The sequence below is a fragment of the Saimiri boliviensis genome, chromosome 5 (genome assembly GCF_048565385.1).
Source record: "Saimiri boliviensis isolate mSaiBol1 chromosome 5, mSaiBol1.pri, whole genome shotgun sequence".
Classification (NCBI taxonomy): domain Eukaryota; kingdom Metazoa; phylum Chordata; class Mammalia; order Primates; family Cebidae; genus Saimiri; species Saimiri boliviensis.
Window position 1 is genome coordinate 65334892 of NC_133453.1, and position 22146 is coordinate 65357037.

General features: G+C 38.8%; 1 protein-coding gene across 5 annotated transcripts in view; it reads left to right on the top strand.

Annotated features, from left to right (window-relative positions):
* The window catches only part of GPR155 (G protein-coupled receptor 155), a 47120-nt gene that overhangs the window by 24813 nt on the left and 161 nt on the right, over nucleotides 1–22146 (top strand). For 3 of the 5 annotated variants that reach the window (XM_074399449.1, XM_039469650.2, XM_039469651.2), the window contains 9 exons: nucleotides 893–977; nucleotides 1073–1163; nucleotides 2763–2973; nucleotides 3761–3865; nucleotides 9562–9698; nucleotides 10810–10905; nucleotides 11985–12049; nucleotides 13611–13748; nucleotides 16508–19699. In XM_074399449.1, coding sequence (XP_074255550.1) covers nucleotides 893–977; nucleotides 1073–1163; nucleotides 2763–2973; nucleotides 3761–3865; nucleotides 9562–9698; nucleotides 10810–10905; nucleotides 11985–12049; nucleotides 13611–13748; nucleotides 16508–16808 — 1229 coding nt within the window. In that variant the 3' untranslated portion in view covers nucleotides 16809–19699. Of the gene's footprint in view, nucleotides 1–892; nucleotides 978–1072; nucleotides 1164–2762; nucleotides 2974–3760; nucleotides 3866–9561; nucleotides 9699–10809; nucleotides 10906–11984; nucleotides 12050–13610; nucleotides 13749–16456; nucleotides 19700–22146 lie in introns of those variants that run through there. The other 2 variants (XM_039469652.2, XM_074399450.1) reach the window with 2 other exon arrangements.

Consider the following 22146-nt stretch of genomic DNA (forward strand, 5'->3'; position numbering starts at 1 on the left):
CTTTGGGAGGCCAAGGCAGGTGCATCACTTGAGACCAGGAGTTTAAGACCAGCATGGCCAACATGGTGAAACCCCATCTCTACTAAAATTACAAAATTAGCCTGGTGTGGTGGTACACATCTGTAATCCCAGCTACTCGTATGGCTAAGACATGAAAATTGCTTTAACCAGGGAGGCAAAGGTTGCAGTGAACTGAGATCATGCCACTAAACTCCAGCCTGGGTGACAGAGTAAGACTCTGTCTAAAGAAAAAAAAAATGTTTTTCCATTATACTTAGATTCCAAACACATGAGTCTAAACAATAAAATGATTAGGGCTTTTGAAAAAAATACTTCCACAGATGCAATGGCTCGTGCCTATAATCCCAGCACTTTGGGAGGCAGAGATGGGAAGATCTCCTGAGCTCAGGAGTTCAAGAACAGCTTGGGCAACATAGTGTGACTCTGTCTCTACAAAAAAAAAATTTTAATTAGCCAGGCATGGTGGCATATGACTGTGGTCCCACCTAATCAGGAGGCTGAGGTGGGAGGATCACTTGAATCCTGGCAGTTGAGGCTGCAGGGAGCTGTGATCACACCTCTGCACTCCAGCCTGGGCAACAGAGGAGACCCTATCTAAAAAACAAACAAAAAACAGAAAAGAAAATAACTCTTCACAGAGAAAAAGATTTGAGTAAAGAAATAATACATGAGGGAAAGCATGAATGATTTTGAATCAAAACTTGCTTCAAAATATTGGGGATAGCATTTATTTAGAAGGAATAAATTCTAAAGCAAAAAACAGACTACTACAAAATAAGCTTGGTTTGAAAAAATGAAAAGGAAATAAAGTTCCATGAAGTCTGACTAATATTGAGTAATTAATTGTCTCTTCCAATTTTCTTGTTCTCAGGACTTCTAGCAATTTCTTTGTTTCTTTTGAAAAAGCGAGAGAGGGTACAAATTCCTGTTGGAATCATCATCATATCTGGCTGGGGGTAAGTTGGTAGTTTTCTGTTTTCTTACATGTTTCCATATACACAGTTACTATTCATCCTTTCTTTTTCTCTCCTAATAACCATTGTGATTACAGAATTCCTGCTCTCCTTGTTGGTGTCCTTTTGATAACCGGAAAACACAATGGAGATAGCATCGACTCCGCCTTCTTTTATGGAAAAGAACAGGTGGGAAGAGCTTCTCGGCAGTTCTGTTCTTGAGAATGTCTCTTTAGGTTGTTAATGTGCCTTGCTAGACTTACGTTAAAATTAACTTTGAACATCGATTTCAGTTCATTGCATATCACATTGATGATCCTATGCCACTTTGTCTCACCTGTAACATTAACATTTTACACGTTTAAGTCCATTTTTAGTTGAAGATTTCTAAATGCTTAAAATGTTTTGATGTTTTAGGCCGGGCGCGGTGGCTCAAGCCTGTAATCCCAGCACTTTGGGAGGCCGAGGTGGGTGGATCACGAGCTCAAGAGATCGAGACCAGCCTGGTCAACATAGTGAAACCCCGTCTCTACTAAAAATACAAAAAATTAGCTGGGCATGGTGGCGTGTGCCTGTAATCCCAGCTACTCAGGAGGTCGAGATAGGAGAATTGCCTGAGCCCAGGAGGCGGAGGTTGCGGTGAGCCGAGATCGCGCCATTGCACTTCAGCCTGGGTAACAAGAGCGAAACTCCGTCTCAAAAAAAAAAAAAAAAAATGTTTTAAAACACACTGAGCAATGTGTTTCCTCTACTGGAGAAAAGAGTGATTGATTTGAAACCATCTAATAAGTTAGCAGTAATGATAAAGGTCAAATTCCTGACTTTTAATCCTATCATAAATATAAATTTCAGGACAAAATGTATCTAGGAAAAGTATGCTTGAAAAGCTATATAGTAGGAGGCTTGTGGGAACTGCAGAATTCTTTTTGATTATTATTATTTTTTATTTTGAGACAAGAGTCTTACTCTCGCCCAGGCTGGAGTACCGTGGTGTGATCTTGGCTCACTGCAACCTCTGCCTCCTGGGTTCAAGTGATTCTCCTGCCTCAGCCTCCCAAATAGCTGGGATTACAGGTGCCTGCCACTGTGCCTGATTAATTTTTGTATTTTTAGTAGAGACTGGGTTTCACCATATTGGCCAGGCTGGTCTTGAAGTCCTGAGCTTGTGATCCACCAGCCTCAGCCTCCCAAAGTGCTGGGATTACAGGCGTGAGCCACCGCACCCAGCCAAGGGACCTACAAAATTCTTTAGGGGTAGGGTCCAAAGATGTGTGTTTTTAAAAAACCTCTCCACATAATTTTGATTTCTTACCATTTTTTTCTGTTTTGCAATTTTGAAATTTATTGTGTTTTTATGAGAATAAATAAGACTATGCATCTGGTTAGTGTTCAATAAATATTAGCTATAATTATTTTTAATATCATTAACATCAAAACGTCTCTAGTAATGGAAGTATGCATGAAGTATACGTGAAAGTGAACAGAAACTTAGAAGTAAAGAAAACATCTGAAAGAAATCATTTAGATGCCTTGTAAAGGAAACCAGTGGCTGTGCTGGTAATCAATTGCTGTACAATGAAAGAAACATCTAAAAAACCTTGTGTGACAAGCAAACCTTAATTTCTCTCCAAGTAACTTACATTCCTTGTATACACTTACCTTTTTAAAAGAACCACTGTTCTAGAGTATGTAAACCGGTGGAGATAGATTGCTCATCAAAAATGTACCCTAAGATTATCAAGATGAAGTTGTGAAAAGTGGCCTGGTATCTTTTTCTCATGTTGGCAGATGATCACCACAGCAGTCACCCTGTTCTGCAGCATCCTGATAGCTGGCGTATCGCTCATGTGCATGAACCGAACCACACAAGCAGGAAGCTATGAAGGTTTTGACCAGTCTCAGAGCCACAAAGCAGTGGAGCCTGGAAATACTGCTTTTGAGGAGAGTCCAGCACCAATAACTGAACCAGAACTTTTTACAAGCTCTATTCCAGAAACAGGTATGATCTTTTTAATTTTATTTTTTTTAAAAATGAATAATTTGACAAGCAATTTTGTTGACTATGATGTAGATGCTTCATTTGACAAGTACTTACGATATTCAAAGGAGTTCAAGAAAGTTTCCCTTACACAAAACATTTAAGATACATGCTTCCCCTTCCCCTTCCCCTCCCCCTCCCTTTCCCTTTCCCCTTCCCTCCCCCTTCTCTCCCTTTCTCCTCCCTCCCCTTCCCCTTCCCATTTCCCTTTCCCCTTCCCCTTCCTTTTCCCCTCCCTCCCTCCCTCCTTTTCTTCCTTCCTTCCTTCAACAGTCTTGCTCTGTCACCAGGCCAGAGTGTACTGGTGCCGTCATTGTCCCTGTAACCTTGAAATCCTGGGCTCAAGCAATCTCCCACCTCATCCTCCCAAGAAGCTGGACTATAGGCACATGCCAACATGCCCAGCTATTTTTTAAAAAGTGTTTTGTAAAGAAAGAGTCTTGCTGTGCTGCCCAGGCTGGTCTTAGATTCCTAGCCTCAAGTGATCCTCCCACCTCCGCCTCCCAAAGCAACAGGTGTAAGCTACCATGCCTGGCCACATTCACTACTCTATGAGATGAAGTTTTTTATATTTTGCGTATGAGTGAGAACATTTGGATACTTTTGGATAGATACCATGTGAAAACTATTGAGGCTACATGGGAAGTGCATGTGAGTGGGTTTTGTTTTGTTTTCTTTGGCATGTCTTGAAATTGTCTATTTCTTTTGTTGTTGGGCTCTACTCTCACATACTATTTAATTGATACAGGTTGCTGCTCCTGCTCCATGAGAAATGGTGAATTGCACTGCTCATCAATAGAGCCAGTAGCGAACATAAGCTCCAGTGAGCCTGCGATTCCTTCATTTGAGAAAAGTAAGTGCGCCTGGACTATGGGGATAGGATTAAGGCATAGAATGTTCCTTATCCTTATCCTTTGAAAGAACTCTACGTAGAATATCTACAAAAGCTAAAAACACCAAGAATATAATATAGATTCTCAATTAAGAGCAAAAAAGTGCTCGCTGAGCACGGTGCCTCATGCCTGTAATCCCAGCACTTTGGGATGGCAAGGTGGGTGGATCACCTAAGGTCAGGAGTTCAAGACCGGGCATGGTGGCATGTGACTGTAATCCCAGCTACTTGGGAGCCTGAGGCAGAAGAATCACTTGAACCTGAGAGACAGATGTTGTAGTGAGCTGAGATTGCGCCATTGCACTCCAGCCTGGGCAACAAGAGCAAAACTCTGTCTCAATTTAAAAAACTACTAATAGGGAATAATTGTGCATAGACAGAATATGCACTTAATAAAGTTCACACAAAGCGGTAATAGGTAGTATCATACACACATTTTCCAATGAATTTAACCCAAGTGACGAATCCAGGAAGTTTGCCCTCAAGGGCATTTTGGTGGGATATGGGAAGAGGGAGGACTTTTTCTTGTTTAAGAAGCTGAGACTTTTCCTCCAATTCTCATCCTCCAGGACCAGAACTAATTAATTAGTTCTAATTATATTTTGAACCTTTATGCTTTAAATATTGCCATTATTATAAAATAAGGAACAAACCCCTTTAGAAGTATTAACCTTTTGACCAAGAGACTGAATTACATGTGTGGCCTAAATTTCAGATTTTTCAAAACAACTGAACATGCGTATGTGGAATTGCAATGCATTTTTCATTGATTATACTTATTTATAATAAAACTAAAAAGGGAACCCCCAAAAACACTCTTTTTGATAAGGCATATGTCAACAGTATTACTACTAAAGGCATTATGTTTTTATATAAGAAATGTTGTAAGGATTATAAGAAACAATGTATGCAAATCACTTAGCATGGTATGTGGTATACATAGTAAAATGCTCATTAAAATCTGTAGAAGCAGTAGTAACTATTATTATTCAGATGGGATTTATATTTGGCTGCTATCTGTTGGCAAGGAATGAATCTTAATAGTAGAATTCACATTTCTATAAAAAGGAGTGAAAACATATCAGCGATCAAGCATTCACTGTCTTTTTTTTCTTTTACAAGAAACCCTTTCTGGCAGTTAGAATGTCTTTGTTTTATGTGTCTGCCTTTTTTCTAAAATTGTTTCTTTATATCAGAATTTCCAGGGTTTTCTTCGTATTGTTTTCTCCCTACACAATATACCTAATAGTAAAATCCATGAACAAATTCAACATGTAATCTAATTTGGCAGATTTCCCTCCCCAAATCTCCTTAGGCTTTGCTTATCTGTCATTTTCTTCATTAATAATGTTGATTTTCAGCTGAGCATAGTGGCTCACTCCTATAATCCCAGCACTTTGGGAGGCCAAGGTGGGAGGATTGTGCTTGAGCCCAGGAGTTCAAGACCAGCATGAGCAACATAGCCAGACCCTGTCTCTACAAAGAATCAAAAAAATTAGCTGAGTGCAGTGGCTCATGCCTATAATCCAAGCTACTCAGGAGGCTGAGGTGGGAGGATCGCTTGAGCCCAGGAGGCTGAGGCTGCAATAGGCCATGATCACATCTGAGCAACAGAGGAAGACCCTGTCTCAAAAACAAACAAAAAGTTGATTCTTGAAAATTATCTTAAATTAGAGGGGCTTGGATTTTCTGATGATATTATATAAAAATTATATAGAACGAGAGCCATTGTATAGGGACTTCATCTAATCATACAATTTAGTATCATTCCTAAACCTAAAAGAAAGTCCAGGAAATTAAACCATTGGCAAATTAGAATTTTTGAGACGGAGTTTCGCTCTTGTTACCCAGGCTGGAATGCAATGGCCTGATCTCGGCTCACCACAACCTCCGCCTCCCGGGTTCAGGCAGTTCTCCTGCCTCAGCCTCCTGAGTAGCTGGGATTACAGGCACGTGCCACCATGCCCAGCTAATTTTTTGTATTTTTAGTAGAGACGGGGTTTCACCATGTTGACCAGGATGGTCTCAATCTCTCGACCTCATGATCCACCCGCCTCGGCCTCCCAAAGTGCTGGGATTACAGGCTTGAGCCACTGCGCCCGGCGGCAAATTAGAATTTTTATAGTTGACAATATAATTCATTCTCCTTAGCATAGTACAAAAGCAAAAATAAGTGTCACATTTAGATTGTTAAATGGCAACAATGTGTGAAAAAGCAAATGAAAGACAGATTTATTTTTATCAATTTTTGTAATATCTGTACTCTCTCTATATATATGTTAGATGAAGTCTTGCTCTGTTACCCAAGCTGGAGTACAGTGGCGTGATCTTGGCTCACTGCAACCTCTGCCAACTAGGTTCAAGCAATTCTCCTGCCTCAGCCTCCCAAGTAGCTGGGATTACAGGCACCTGCCACCACGCCCAGCTAAATTTTTTTGTATTTTTAATAGAGACAGGGTTTCACCATGTTGGCCAGGCTGATCACAAACTCCTGACCTCAAGTGATCTGCCCAGCTCAGCCTCCCAAAGTGCTTGGATTACAGGCATGAGCCACTGCACCTGGCCTGTACACAATATTTTAAAACCAGGTTTATTATATATAGGTATACTTCCAGAATTTTTCCACACATATGTATAAATAATTTTTATTAAAATAGGATCATATTACAGAGATAGTTTGGTAACCTACTTTCATTTTACTAAGCAACACTATGAAGCTACTTCCATGCTATCAGCAATTGTGCTAGACCATGTTTAACGGGTATACATGGCCTTTTCTAAAATGCTTTAGGAAATATAAATTTTTTTCTTTTAGGTTGAGGGCAAGAGCTATAGAATTGTGGGGGTTTTGTTGTTGTTGTTGTTTTTTGAGTTGGAGTCTCGTTCTGTTGCCCATGCTAAAGTGCAGTGGCATGATCTCAGCTCACTGCAACCTCTGCCTCCTGGGTTCAAGCGATTCTCCTGCCTCAGCCTCCCAAGTAGCTGGGACTACAGGCATTTGCCACCATGACTGGCTCATTTTTGTATTTTTAGTAGAGATGGGGTTTCGTTATGTTGGCTAGGCTGGTCTCAAACTCCTGACCTCATGATCTGCCCTCCTTGGCCTCCCAAAGTGCTGGAATTACAGGCATGAGCCACCGTGCCCAGTTGTGGTTATTAATCATTGACTTGTATAAGACCGTATGTTGGAGTAGACATCAATTTTGTAAAAAATATTTTTCTAGGCCGGGCGCGGTGGCTCAAGCCTGTAATCCCAGCACTTTAGGAGGCCAAGGCGGGTGGATCACGAGGTCAAGAGATTGAGACCATCCTGGTCAACATTGTGAAACACCATCTCTGCTAAAAATACAAAAAATTAGCTGGGCATGGTAGCGCGTGCCTGTAATCCCAGCTACTCAGGAAGCTGAGGCAGGAGAATTGCCTGAACCCAGGAGGCGGAGGTTGCAGTGAGCCGAGATCGCGCCATTGCACTCCAGCCTGGGTAACAAGAGCAAAACTCCATCTCAAAAAAAAAAAAAAAAAATTTTTTTTTTTCTTTGCTTTTGCTCCTATAGATAGAGTGGAGCTGAGGTAGAAAACAAAGACTTCCTGTGAAAAGTACCTCACCTCTATTTTTGGCCAGAAAAGAGTCATGCCTGGTTGTGTTTGGTTCCAGATGTGAACAAAACATGGCATATAAATACTTTTATGGTTCCTCAAAGGTCTTTTTGAAGGCAAATTTTTTTCAACTTTTACTTTTGGATTCAGTGGGTACATGTGTAGGTGTGCTACCTGAGTATATTGTGTCATGCTGAGGTTTGGAGTACAAACAAATGATCCCATCACCCCAAAGCATAGTACTCAGTAGTTTTCCAGCCCTTGCCCCCTCCCTCCTACCCTCCCACCTCTTGTAGTCCCCAATTTCCATCATTACCATCTTTAAGTCCATGAGTATCTAATGTTTAGCTCCCACTTATGAGTGAGCACATGCGGTACTTGGTTTTCTGTTCTTGTGTGAATTCACTTAGGATTAGGGCCTCCGGATACATCCATGTTGCTGCAGAGGGCATTCTTTCTTTCTTTCTTTCTTTTTCTTTTCTTTTTTTTTTTTTTTTTTTTGAGACAGGGTCTGGCTCTGCCATCCAGGCTGGAGTGAGCAGCTCACTGCAACCTTTGCCTTCTGAGTGCAAGCCATCATCCCACCTCAGCCTACCAAGTAGCCAGGACCACAGGCATGTGCTGTCATTCATGCCTGGCTAATTTTTGTTTTGTTTTGTGTTGTTTTTTAGAGACAGGGTTTTGCCATGTGGCCCCGGCTGATCTCGAACTCCTGAGCTCAAGTGATCCAGCTGCCTCAGCCTCCCAAAGTGCTGGGACTATAGGCATGAGCTACTGTGCCTGGCCTGTCTCCTTCTTTTTATGGCTGCATAGTATTCCATGGCATATATGTATCACATTTTCTTTATGCAGTCCACCATTGATTCAAACCTAGTTTGATTCAATGTCTTTGCTATTGTGAGTAGTACTGTGATGAACATGCAATTGCATGTGCCTTGGTAGAATGATTTGTTTTCTTTTGGATATGTTCCCAGTAATGGGATTGCTGTTCTTTGAGAAATCTCCAAACTGCTTTCCATAGTGACCGAACTAATTTACATTCCCACCAATGGTGTATATAAGCATTCCCTTTTCTCTGCAACCGCACCAGCATCTGTTGTTTTTTGACTTTTTAATAATGGCCCTTCTGACTAGTATGAGATGATATCTCATTGTGGTTTTGATTTGCATTTCTCTGATGATTGGTGATGTGGAGTTTTTTTTTTGTTTTTGTTTTTTGTTTTTTTTTTGAGACAGAGTTTCGCTCTTGTTGCCCAGGCTGGAGTGCAATGGCGCGATCTCGGCTCACCGCAACCTCCGCCTCCTGGGTTCAGGCAATTCTCCTGCCTCAGCCTCCTGAGTAGCTGGGATTACAGGCACCCGCCACCATGCCCAGCTAATTTTTAGTATTTTTAGTAGAGACGGGGTTTCACCATGTTGACCAGGATGGTCTCGATCTCTTGACCTCATGATCCACCCACCTCAGCCTCCCAAAGTGCTGGGATTACAGGCTTGAGCCACTGCGCCCGGCCGATGTGGAGTTTTTTTTTTATGTTTGTTGTCCACTTGTATGTCTTCTTTGAGAAGTGTCTGTTCATGTCTTTTGCCCATTTTTAAATGGAGTTATTTGTTTTGTTTTGTTTTTTGTATTTTTAGTTGAGACGAGGTTTCACCATGTTGGCCAGGCTGGTCTTGGACTCCTGACCTCAGGTGATCTGCCCACCTCAGCCTCCCAAAGGTCTGGGATTACAGGCATGAGCCACCACACCTGGCCAAATTATGTGTGATTTTTAAAGGCCAAATTATATAACTTATATTAGATAATTATATATATAACATTGTTGAATAGTGTAAAAAAAGAACTATTGTGTTCTACTTACGTTTTTTGAGATAAAAACACTTCAACTAGAATTCTTCTAAAACAACATGAGGGAGCTTTTCTCCAATTTCATCTAAAATGTTATACTGATTCTTAGCTGAATGTGCTTTTCTGTTGTTTTCTCTCAGGAAGTCATTACACATTTAAAATGCATTTAGATAAAAAGCTCTGATTACAAATTGTTGTGCTTACTGTTTTATAGACGATCTTTGTGTGAGTCGCTGTAACTCCCAGAGCTGCATATTAGCTCAGGAAGAAGAACAGTATCTACAAAGTGGAGACCAGCAACTGACCCGACATGTGTTGATGTGTTTACTTCTCATCATTGGCCTGTTTGCTGTAATTGTTTCTTCTGGTTTTGTTTTGGGGCCATTTCTTTACATTTTTGGGAAAGGTTTTATTCAGGCGTCTGGGAAAATCTTAGTTGCTGCTTTCCAGAAGTGTGATAGCTAGGTCACCTGAATTCAAATCTTGAGTTAAATATTTGGGGGTACGAGGGGAAGAGATGAATCATTCACATTACATTTCTGAGGCCTAAGTGCTCCAATAGTTTATTCTGCCTAGAATCATTTATTCATTCTATGCCCTGAACCTAGAATTTGGTTAAAGCAGATATTTCAATAATGTACACATGGACTCTTAATCCTAATATACCTGACCAAAATGGATAAATGCTACATTAATCACTCAGAAAAATGAAACCTCAGAGTCCACTGGAAAAAAAAAGAAAAAGAAAAAAGAAAACCAATAAACCTCTTAGAACATATTCATTGGATAAGCTTTAAAAAATATTTTTCACTTATCAAAATAACATAACTGCTTCATACAATAGATGGTTGCAAAATAGAGAAAAATAAAATACAGTACTTTATTTTTAGACTACATGCATTTCTTTGGTTACTAAATGTCCTGTTTGTGAATTATCAGTTGTTATAATTTCTTTGAGATGGTTCAAGTATAACTTGTCCAGAGGTAGGAGAGGAACCAGATAACCTATGAAGGAACCCTTTGCACACTGGGATGCTCGTGAGATAGTGTGATTATCAGCCACCACCACTTTACGTGCTGTTTAAGAACAAAAATCAAAAATAAGAAATGCTGCCAAGAATTGCTTAGTGATGTAATTGTTTTCATTATGTAGAACTAAATTTAAAATCAGCCTGTCTTAGGCTAGTCGGCAATCTTGATACATTATGTAAGCTTCTGTATTATGGCTCATGTCTTCTTACTTCAATCTGATCAGAATACATACTGTTTGAATGACATCTGTCAGGGGGAGAGGTTGAAACTTCTTGTTGAAGAGACAAAGCCTCTGTATTCTCTCAGTGTTTTTCCCTCTTGTCTTTTTCTCTGTAATTATTAAGTAGGTAAGTTATTGTACTATGCTGTGGATGGAGAGAAATTATTAGCTTGCTTCATTTTAAAATACTCTTTTCTCTTTCCATTACAGAATCTTTCCAGTTGTTTATGGTGGCTATTCAACCAAGAGCCTGGAAGACTTTATGTTGAGTTACAGTTTTTCTGTGCCGTGTTTAACTTTGGCCAGGTATTTATTTATGGAGAACTTTGAGGGGTTTTTGTTTTCCTGGATAGGTTGATTGGTGGGGGGTGGGGGGAAGTGGGGAGTGGATGAGAATGTTGTTTTCTTTCACATAAAAGGGTTTAGTTTGTTTGCCAGCTGCTGGTATGCATGACAGCTGACAGCTGCTGCCTGTCTTCTAGTAGAGAAGAACTATTATATTGCTTAAAGTCATCAGAATGTACACTGAGTGCTTCCATCAGAAACATACCAGGTAGTAACTTTGGTGTGATCTTAATAAGTCACATCGGGGCTGGGCTCCTTGGCTCACACCTGCAATCCCAGCACTTTGGGAGGCCAAGGTGGGCAGGTCACTTGAGGCCAGGAGTTCAAGACCAGCCTAGCCAACACAGTGAAACCCCATCTTACAAAAAATACACACACACACACACACACACACACACACACACACACACACACACAAAGCCAGATGTGGTAGTGCATGCCTGTAATCCCAACTACTGCAGAGGCTAAGGAATGAGAATCTCTTGAACCCAGGAGGTAAGAGGTTGCAGTGAGCCAAGTTCGTGCCACTGCACTGCAGCCTGAACGACAGAGCAAGAAAAATGTCACGCTGTCAAAATCCTTTCAACTCTTCCCCTAACCACTAGCCAGTTTCACTTTACATAAATTCTGTTCAATTACTACATTATTATTAGATACTGCAACACTTGTTAATTATAATTTATGACATTTCATGGAAAAATAAATACTTAAGCACAGTGGGAAATGTTTTCTTTTGATAAAGGGGAAACAAAGACATTTGTACCCTTAAATGTTTTCATTTTACTATCATGTATGTAAATGTGGCTGCTCAGCCCCGAGTTGTATCACTCATCATAGTAAGTAGGATAGAATGACTGGGAAAGGCAGCAAAGTATCATATCTGCCTTTGAAGGGCCTGCCTTGTGTTTATATTTTAAAATGTTGCTCTTGTCACTGTAAGTTTGCCTCCTCAAACACTAAATTTGGTGACTTTATAAATTTCTCTGTTTTAAAATGTTGTTGTTGAATTCAGAAAAAAATAACTTTGTTTTCTTCCCTAGGGATTTATTTCCTTTGGAATCTTTGGATTAGATAAACATTTAATCATCCTACCTTTCAAAAGAAGGTAAATTAAGTTTTGAAATAAATCTGTATCTGTAAATGTGATGACAAAGCCATTCTATTAAGATACTTATAATGGGGCCAGGCCTGGTGGCTGCCTGTAATCCCAGTGCTTTAGGAGGCCAAGATGGGCAGATTGCTTTAACTCAGGAGTCTGAGACCAGCCTGGGGAACATGGTGAAACTTCGTCTTTACAAAAAAAAAAAAAATACAAAAATTAGCCAGGTGTGGCGGCATGCTTCCGTAGTCCCAGCTACTCAGGAGGTTGAGGCAGGAGGATGGCTTGAACCTGGGAGGCAGATGTTGCAGTGAGCTGAGATTGTGCCACTGCACTCCAGCCTGGGTGATAGAGCAAGCCCCTGTCTCTCTCTTTCATGTGCGCATGCTCTCTTCTCTCTCTCTCTCTCTCTCTCTCTCTCTCTCACACACACACACACACACACACACACACACACACAGAGAGAAAGATACTGATGTTTTTAAACCTTTATTAACTGCTAGGAAACCGCTAAATGCCACACAAAGGTTATAAACAATTGCAAAAAAAAATTGCAGGAACTATTATAAATCCAGCATTGTAATTTGCACTTTAACAAGAATTGATGGACATTGATTTCTATCTATGCCATTAACTATATAAAGTTAAATGAAACTTGAAAATGTCTTTGGAAATGGAAGGAGTAGGTGGTGTGCCCCCATGGTCTGTATTCGATTGTCTTTCTCCTTTGACAACACAATTTCTCTTTTAATCAAATTGACGACTTACAGGAAACTCAAGTTTTCTTTCTAAATTGTTGGTTTTTTTTATCAGCTTAGTGAAGGGTTTCTTTGAATTAAGATCAGGGATTTCTTTATGAAAAATAACAAATACTCCAACGTGGGGTAGGAGGAAGAGGTGGGGACAAATCTTTGTACTTCATGTGTTTTCAAAGTCAAAATTTGTAGAAACTGAAAGTGCTAAAGAAATGTATCCTACCAGCTCTATGAAAAGTGCCTCATAAATGATAATAGTTCTTCCTTCTTCTTTATCATCGTCATCAAGATGTAGTTGTTAGGTTCATAATCATTTCATGAAAGCATAATTGGAAAGTCATTGAACTTAGTTATCAGCTTCATCATGTTGATGGGGTAAAGGAATCAACAATTCTGTTGTCTAGGATGGCTGAAACAAAACTGCTCAGTACTCCAGTTTTGGTACTCTGGTATTTGTCTCTGTGGTACTAAAATAGGAAAGTGATTAAACAAAATATTTGATCTCTAATTTATCTTGGCATTTCAAAACAGTAGAATGTAGAGTAAAGAACATTTATTAGTAGAACCTGAAATGGGTCGAACGTGTCTGGAGGGTTTATAAAATGATTAAGTCTTCCACCCCAGTAAGCTTTGAATAGGAAAATGAATGTAGAATGTTTTTGCTTCTGAGACTAATAATGTCTGGGTATTGTAGATGACAGCTTTGGAGATCAACAGCTTTGGTACAGCCATTTTGATGGGGTGATAAGGCAGGAAGAATTCTCTCTCAGTGATTTTCTTTCCTTAAAAATGGCCTTAAATTTGATTTTCAGATTTGAATTCCTATGGAACAATAAAGAAACAGCAGAAAACAGGGAATCTCCTGTTTCAGAAGAAATAAGAATGACCTGTCAACAATTTATCCATTATCACCGTGACCTCTGTATCCGAAACATTGTCAAAGAAAGAAGGTAAGCAAACTGCCAGTACAGGTTCTAGATAATTATATTTTAAATGATTAATTTTGGATTGTAATGGGCAAAATGAAGTGGCTGTCACTGATTACATAATTATTTTTATATGTGCATGTAAAAGTTAAAGGAATTATGGTCAGTTTATAGTTTCAGAAATGGCATATAAAAGTCATTACTATGATTTTAATATTTTTAAAATGTCATAGCACTTTTGATTGCCATGCAAAATGTGAACACTTCAGTTTAGAATGAACCAAAATGTCATAGAATATTAACACTCCTTTCAAGTTGGCCAGTAGTGTCTCTCAGAAAACTTTGAGATATATTGGATTTAGAAGTGATATTATATTCCCACCTCACCATTTCTTAACAAATGCAATTGTCAAGAAAATGAAATGAAATTTCTGCCTCTTAATTTTGTTGCTTATGTTTCAATTCAAGTTCTAATCTTTAGTCTGTGACATTTTTATTATTCTAATCCTTAATGTATGAAGTATATAGCAGGTTCTCTTTTAATTTTGGATGAGGAAAAAGAAAATTTATAAATGAAGTATACAGCAGGAAATTACGAACTTTGAATAAATACTATACTACCAGTATTGCTGGTTGTCATAAAAGAGAAAACAAAACAAAATACAAAGAACGAAATACTTTTCTGTCTATAACTGAAAATATGAAATGTATGAAAATTAGAATTAAGGATAATTTATTTACAAATATGCCGCTATATTTAACACACGTGTCATTATAATCAGAAGGTAGCCTGGTACAGAGAGTGGAAAAGGGGACTCAGTGGGTGTGGACTAGTACTAGAACTCAGCTCCTGAACTGCCTCTTGTTGGCTGTGTGACTACAGGCGCGTGCCACCATGCCCAGCTAATTTTTGTCTTTTTAGTAGAGACAGGGTTTTACCAGGTTGGCCAGACTGGTCTCAAACTCCTGATCTCAGGTGATCCACCCACCGCAGCCTCCCAAAGTGCTGCAATTACAGGCATGAGCCACCACGCCCAGCAAAACCCTGCTTTTTGAAATTAAAAAAGAGAACTCCATGTTAGCTCTTTCAGGCCCATTGTGATTGCCAGCTCTTGGGAAGGAAGCATAGCTCTTGCAATTTGCAGGGCTGCCAGGCTGCCTCAGTACCATCTGGCTGCATGGACACCGGCTGGGAGCATGCTGGCCTATTCCCTGCTCCTTTCCAGGATCTATAGCCTGCACAGTGTCACATTCTCTGCCATTTTGTACAGCTCCATGGGTTGCTTTTTTGTTTTTTTGAGACAGTCTCACTCCTGTCACTCATGCTGGAGAGAAGTGGCACAATCTCAGCTCACTGCAGCCTCAACCTCCTGGGCTCAGGTGATTCTCACATCTCAGCCTTCTGAGAAGCTGGAACTACAGGTGTGTGCCACCATACCCAGCTAATTTTTTGAACTTTTTTAGTAGAGAGAGTTTTACCACATTGGCCAGGCTGGTCTTAAACTCCTGAGCTCAAGCAATCTGCCTACCTCGGCCTCCCCCAAAAAGTGCTGGGATTACAGGCGTGAGCCACTGTGCCCGGCCATGGGGTGTTATTATAGCTGCCTGATCACAGTCATCAGGAAACAAATATTCTGTTGGTGACTGGAATAGAAGGTGTTAGGCTATAAATAAAAAAATCAACAAGCAAAAAGAAGCTAACACAAACTATGATATTCAGGTTTTTGTTGAATATGGTATTTCTAGTTGCAAGACATAAATTAAGATAACATCACTAAATGAAATACTGATATTAAAATGTTGTAATCTTATGTACTTGAGAAAAACTTTTCATGAGTATTAACCTTTTTTTCTAATTCTTGTATAAACTCTAATGAATATTCATTTATGGTGAAATGTGTTAAAATTTTTATTACCTGTTTTTCCTTTCATCTTGATCTTCATCCACCATTTCCCATGTCAAGCACTTTAGGTTTTATAGCCTGAGTGATGCTTGTTGTCTAGCTACTACTCATTTGTGTGGAAATGTACAGCGTTCATGTAATTAGATATTTTCCTCTGTATCTCTCTCTCCTTTGTTATTTGTACATACTTAAGACATCCCATATTTGTATCAAGAAGACAGATTTTCAATACTCAAGAAGTAGATTCACAAAGCACATTTAAAAAATCTTAGATTTGTAGCAAGTTAGATCTCATTTATTCTGTCCTTGCTTCCTAATGAAGCAAATTTCTGACACACGCATCGGTAGGATTGTCTTGCCTGGTGAGGGCAAGAAGAAAGGCTACTTGTGGGCACTATGATGTATGTAGTGCATACGTATACATGATGTATGTGGAGCTAAAAAGTTTGATTTGAATAGCTTAGTGAAAATAATAAGAGCTTGTGAAAAATATTTAGTGTTCCCGAGACAAATTACTTAGTATAACTCAAAGTATAAATTATAAAATATATAATATTCAGCTATGTACAGGACAGATCTGATAATAAAAAGAGCATTTCTTTGTAAGTACATTTATATTATCTATGACCTTTTTTTTGGTAATGTTTAAGCATTTCTGTTTTTACAAGCGTTACTGGCATATTTTTTCCTCCAGCGGGTCTTTCTAGGGTCAGGAGAGTTAACAACCCCTTTCTATTCAGAACAGTTTCCTTCCTGCCATGCTTTTAACTATCATGCTGTCTTTCCTTCTTTCCTTCTATTTTTCCTTGCTTGTCCTCTATCATGCAGTGCTGATACCAGATTTACAGAACATATGAGTGAATCATTCCTTTGACACAGGTGTGGTGCAAATACTTCTGCTGGAACTTTCTGTGGCTGTGACCTGGTGAACTGGCTAATTGAAGTTGGCCTTGCCTCTGACCGTGGTGAAGCTGTGATATACGGAGACAGGCTGGTACAAGGGGGAGTCATCCAACATATTACCAACGAGTATGAATTCCGGGATGAGTACTTATTTTACAGATTTCTTCAAGAGAGTCCTGAACAGAGTCCTCCTGCTATTAATGCAAGCACTCTCCAACAGGAAAGATATAAAGAAATTGAGCATTCATCTCCACCCTCACATTCGCCTAAGACCTAAATTATGAAGGGGAGAACCCTACATGGGAATCATATTCTAGCCCCATATTCATTACTTTTTAGCTGGGTAACCTTGGGCCAGTTCCAGCGGCAACCTCTCTGAGCCTCAGTTGTCTCTTCTGTAAAATGTGATAAGATGTGTTCCCACCACGTGCTCAGGGTCTGTGATTTTATGTATATGTAAAACACACAGGAAGCTGACTTACGAAAAAGAAAACCAAATTAAAGTTCTGATAATGAATATAATAATTATAGTCATCCTTCAGTATCCACAGGGGATTGGTTCCAGGACTCCTGAAGATCCCAAAATCTGAGGATGCTCAAGTCCCTTATATAAAATGGTGTAGGCCAGGCAGGTGGCTCACGCCTATAATCCCAGCACTTTGGGAGGCCGAAGTGGGTGGATCACTTGAGGTCAGGAGCTCAAGACCAGCCTGGCCAACATGACAAAAACCTGTCTCTGCTAAAAAAGATTAAAAAAAAAAAAAAAAAAAAAAAAAATTCACCAGGTGTGGTGGCAGGTGCCTGTAGTCCCAGCTACTTGGGAGACTGAGGTGGGAGTACCCCTTGAGCCTGAGAGGGGTAGGTTGCAGTAAGCCAACAGTGCATCACTGCACTCCAGCCTGGGTACAGAGCAAGATCCTGTCTCAAAAAAAAAAAAAAAAAAAAAAAAAGAAAACCAAGCAAAAAAACCTTAGAAGCACCAGTTTTTTAAAAAGTTTATCTTTTCTTTTCTACCCAAATTACTAATCTATGCCATTAAGGAAAAGAATAAGAACCTCCATAAATATTATCTCCACAATCCTTCTGCAGAAGTATAATCTAATCTTTAACTTTTATGCTACAAATAATAATTTGAGCAGATTAATTTGAATTTTATAAACAAAATTATTGCCATATGAGGTATCATTTCTGTATTTGAACAATGCATCATAATGCAAGATAACCCCTCTACTTTATTCCCTGCAGTTAAAAAAGAAAAAACTATATAGCATATAGTTCAAGCCAATATTTAAAAATTCTAAACCTAGGCTAGGCATGGTGGCTCACACCTGTAATCCCAGAACTTTGGGAGGCTGAGGTTGGTGAATTGCTTGAGCCCAGTAGTTTGAGACCAGCCTGGCCAACGTGGTGAATTCCTGTCTCTACTAAAAACAAACAAAAAAAATAGTCAGGTGTGGTAGCATGCACCTGTAATCTCAGCTTACTTGGGAGGCTGAGGCAAGAGAATTGCGTGAACCTGGAAGGAAGAGGTTGTAGTGAGCCGAGATCCTGCCACTGCACTTCAGCCTGGGTAACAAGAGTAAGACTCTTGTCTCTGCCCGCCACCTCCCAACCCCCACCGCAAAAAAAAAAAAAAAAAGTCTAAAGATTACATTTAGAATTTAGTCTTTTTTAAGTGTTAATGTATAAAAAAATATAATTTTTAAAATTACTAAATGTTGCCTTCTTTCTTAGTCTATTATTTCAGCTACTATATCAAAAATTTGACAGTTTATAAACAACAGAAGCTTATTTCTCACAGTTCTGGAGGTCATGAAGCCCAAGATTAAGGCACCAACAGATTTGGTGTCTGGTGAGGGTCAAATTTCTGGCTCAGAGATGGTATCTTCTTGCTGTGTCCTCACAAAGTAGATGTAAAGAACTGGTATCTTCAACCCCTTATAAGGGCATTAATTCCACTCATTAGGGCTCCACCGTTATGACCTAATAACCTCTCAAAAGCTCTACCTCCTAATACCAACACATTATGGACTGGGTTCCAACATATGAATTCTGGGAGGTGTAGACATTTAGACCATAGCATCCTCAGTTAACTGAGGTAAACTTAAAAGAGATCTTCATTAAATTAAATAGAGATCTATTCACATGTCCTTTGAACATCTTAATTATTACATGTCAGTGCTGGTTTAACTTATTTTAAACATGTTTTGGATATTTATTTAATAATATTTTTAGTGTCTAATATGTAAAAGTTATTTATAAAATAATTTATAGGGTTAGAGCCATTGCCCTTTTAATGCAACAAATACACAATTTTTTATAAACTCACATGGAGGCTGGGCTCGGTGGCTTATGCCTGTAATCCCAGCACTTTGGGAGGCTGAGGTGGGCAGATCATCTGAGGTCAGGAGTTCGAGACCAGCCTGACCAACATGGAGAAACCCCATCTCTACTAAAAATACAAAATTAGCTGGGCATGGTGGCACATGCCTGTCATTCCAGCTACTCAGGAGGCTGAAGCAGGAGAATCACTTGAATACAGGAGGCAGAGGTTGCAGTGAGCTGAGATCATGCCACTGCACTCCAGCGTGGGTGACAAGAGGGAAACTCCATCTCAAAAACAAGCAAGCAAACAAAAAAAACCTGCATGGAAGCCTATATTTATTAATAACGGATAAATTATACTTTAGTGTGCTATTAACCTGTACCAACTTTAAGTTGTGATTAGGGAATGGGGATATTTTTAAGTAGAACTGTCTTGCTGTAGAACTTTCCTTTTTAAATATGACCACATTATGACTCTGAATGCTCAGGGTAAGCCTAAGGCCTCATTGCTGTTACCAGGAGACTTTTATAATTACAATAATAAAGATATTAATTCTCATGCATGCAGACAACTCAAACTCAAGTGGAGAATTTGTTTGTGAACAAGTCATAAATACTTATCTACTGTTATTTGCACGAATGGAATCTGCAACATTTTTTTCCAAGGGAGACACTATAAGAAAATCCTGGATCAGAATGATCTGCAGTTTCAGATAATAAAGGCTTTTAAGAGACATTTTTAGAATTAAAAATATGCTGATTTTATTAAATGAAAATATTTGTAACTGTTACTTTCTCACTGATAAAGCAAGTTTCTCAATAAAATACCTATTTTAACTTGCATTGCTGACATCTTTTCTTTGACTAATCTGAATAATGCAAAAGCCATTATAGAGGTCTTTTCTATACATTCTCAATGTTTTCTTAAGTGGGTTTCCTAAGTTTTATTCTTCATGACTCTGGGTTCTGCAAACAGGGTTTCCTAATTATGCAGTCTATAAACACTTTTATGAATAAGTTGATATGACATTAGAGTCCTTTTCATACATTTCATCATTTTCAATATGTATAGTGACAGCTAGAAAAAAGGTGATAAAAATAGATTAAAACCTATATCTTTTTCTTCAGCAGAGTCAATTTTTTTTTTCCATTTTTAAATTTTTTTAACTGGGGACCTCTTGATGTGCAGAGTCAATTGTTTTCTTAACTCTCAATGAGTAACTTCATGCCTAGCTTGTGCTTAGCTTTCAATATTTTTGGACGAAGATAAAGAGTATTTGGCATTTTGAGAACAACAATTAGTGATCAGTAAATTTCTAAAGCAAGAAAAATGTGAAACTAGGGTTTTATATTGTTTGTTATGCAGCAGAATACAGCTCTTAGTGTTTACCCCTTCAAATCTCATGTAAAATATTAAATTACTTTAGGCCACTGGACATAGTCATGTGATAAGTGATGACTGGAAAAAAAGTTCAGGATCATAAATGTTATCACCATTCTTCAAGAAAAGATGAGATTATAAATTTCTGCAATTGGTATAATAAAAAGGCTGAATTAATTAATGAAAAAGAGAAAACATTATCTCTGTAGTTTCTGTAGAAGAAACTAACTCTCCAAAATTCTAGGCTACATAGTTATTTCTAGAGCAAAACGTCTGATTCATGATTAACATATATAAACTGATGTTTTCATCAAATATCAAACAAAATAGCCTTTTCTAGAATACTCATATTATTGTCCCAGCTTATTAATAGTAAATAATACACACTATCTAAGAGGTGACAGGTTAACCTGAGACTTATCAAAGGATACCAAGTTGTGCAGATAGGTTGTCTAGCTAATTTCTGCAACTTTACACATCCACAGGCAGAGAAGAGGCACTAAGTTCTTCCCATCAGTCGTTTAACAGATATTTATTGAGCAATCTAGCATGTACCAGACACAATTTGAATACTGAGCATACAACAGTGGAAACAAATATGATTCCTATCCTCATGCAGCTTCTATTCTGTGACAAATAGATGTTAGACATGATTAACCTGTGATCAGGAGTGCCTCTAAGAATATGTAAGAGAGACCTTGTGGTGTGAGGAAAACTTCCCTAAGGAAGTCATTTCTTAGCGAAACTCGAAAGGATGTAAAGAATTACTTATGTAAATGGGAGCACATGGAATGAATAGTACAGACAGTACAGCCCATGAGGAAGGCACATTCAAGGACATGAAAGAGCAGCATAGTAGAAATGTAAAACATAATGGTTGAAGGTGTAATAAGATACAGATGAGGCAGATCAGTGGAATCTTTTTGGCATTTAAAGAGTTTTAGACTCAACAGTAAGAAAATAACCTGAGTAAACAATGGGCAAAAGATCTAAACAGACAACTCACCAAAGAAGATAAACAGATAAAACCATATGAAAAGATGTTCAACATCATATACCTTCAGGGAATTTTAAATTAAAACCAGATACAATTACATATCTATTAGAAGGGCCAAAATCCAAAATTCTGACAATAAATGCTGACAAGAATATAGGGCAACAGAGCTCTTATTCAGTGCTGACAGGGATGCAAAGTGCTGGCCACTCTGCAAGACAGTTTGGCAGTTTCTTACAAACTAAACATAACATACTCTTACCACATGATCCAGCAATTGTGCTCCTCAGTATTTACACAAAATGAGTTGAAAGCATGTCCACACAGAAACCTTCACATGGATATCTACAGCAGGTTTATTCATAATTTTCAAAACTTGGAAGCAACCAAGATGTCCTTCAGTCGTGGTACATTCATACAATGAAATATCATTGAGAACTAAAATGAGCTATCAAGTCATGAAAAGACATGGAGGAACCTTAAATGCATATTACTAAGTAAGTTAAAGAAGACAATCCTTAGAAATCACATACTGTATGATTCTGATGATATGACATATGGAAAAGGCAAAACTATGGAGACAGTAAAAAGATCTGTGGTTGCCAAGGGTTGGAGGGAGAGTGGGATAAATAGGCAGAAGATTTTTAGGGCAGTGAAACTATTCTGTATAATACTATAATGGTGGATACATATCATTTTACAACTTTCAAAGCCCATAGGATGTATCATATCAAGAGTGATCTCTAACATGAACTACGGACTTCAGGTGATATGGTGTCAATGTAGGGCCATCGATTGTAACAAATGGACTATTCTGGTACTGTGATGTTGATAGTGGGGGAGGCTATGTATGTGTGGTAATAGGAGCTATATGGAAACTCTGTACTTTCTGTTCAATTTTGCTGTGAACCTGAA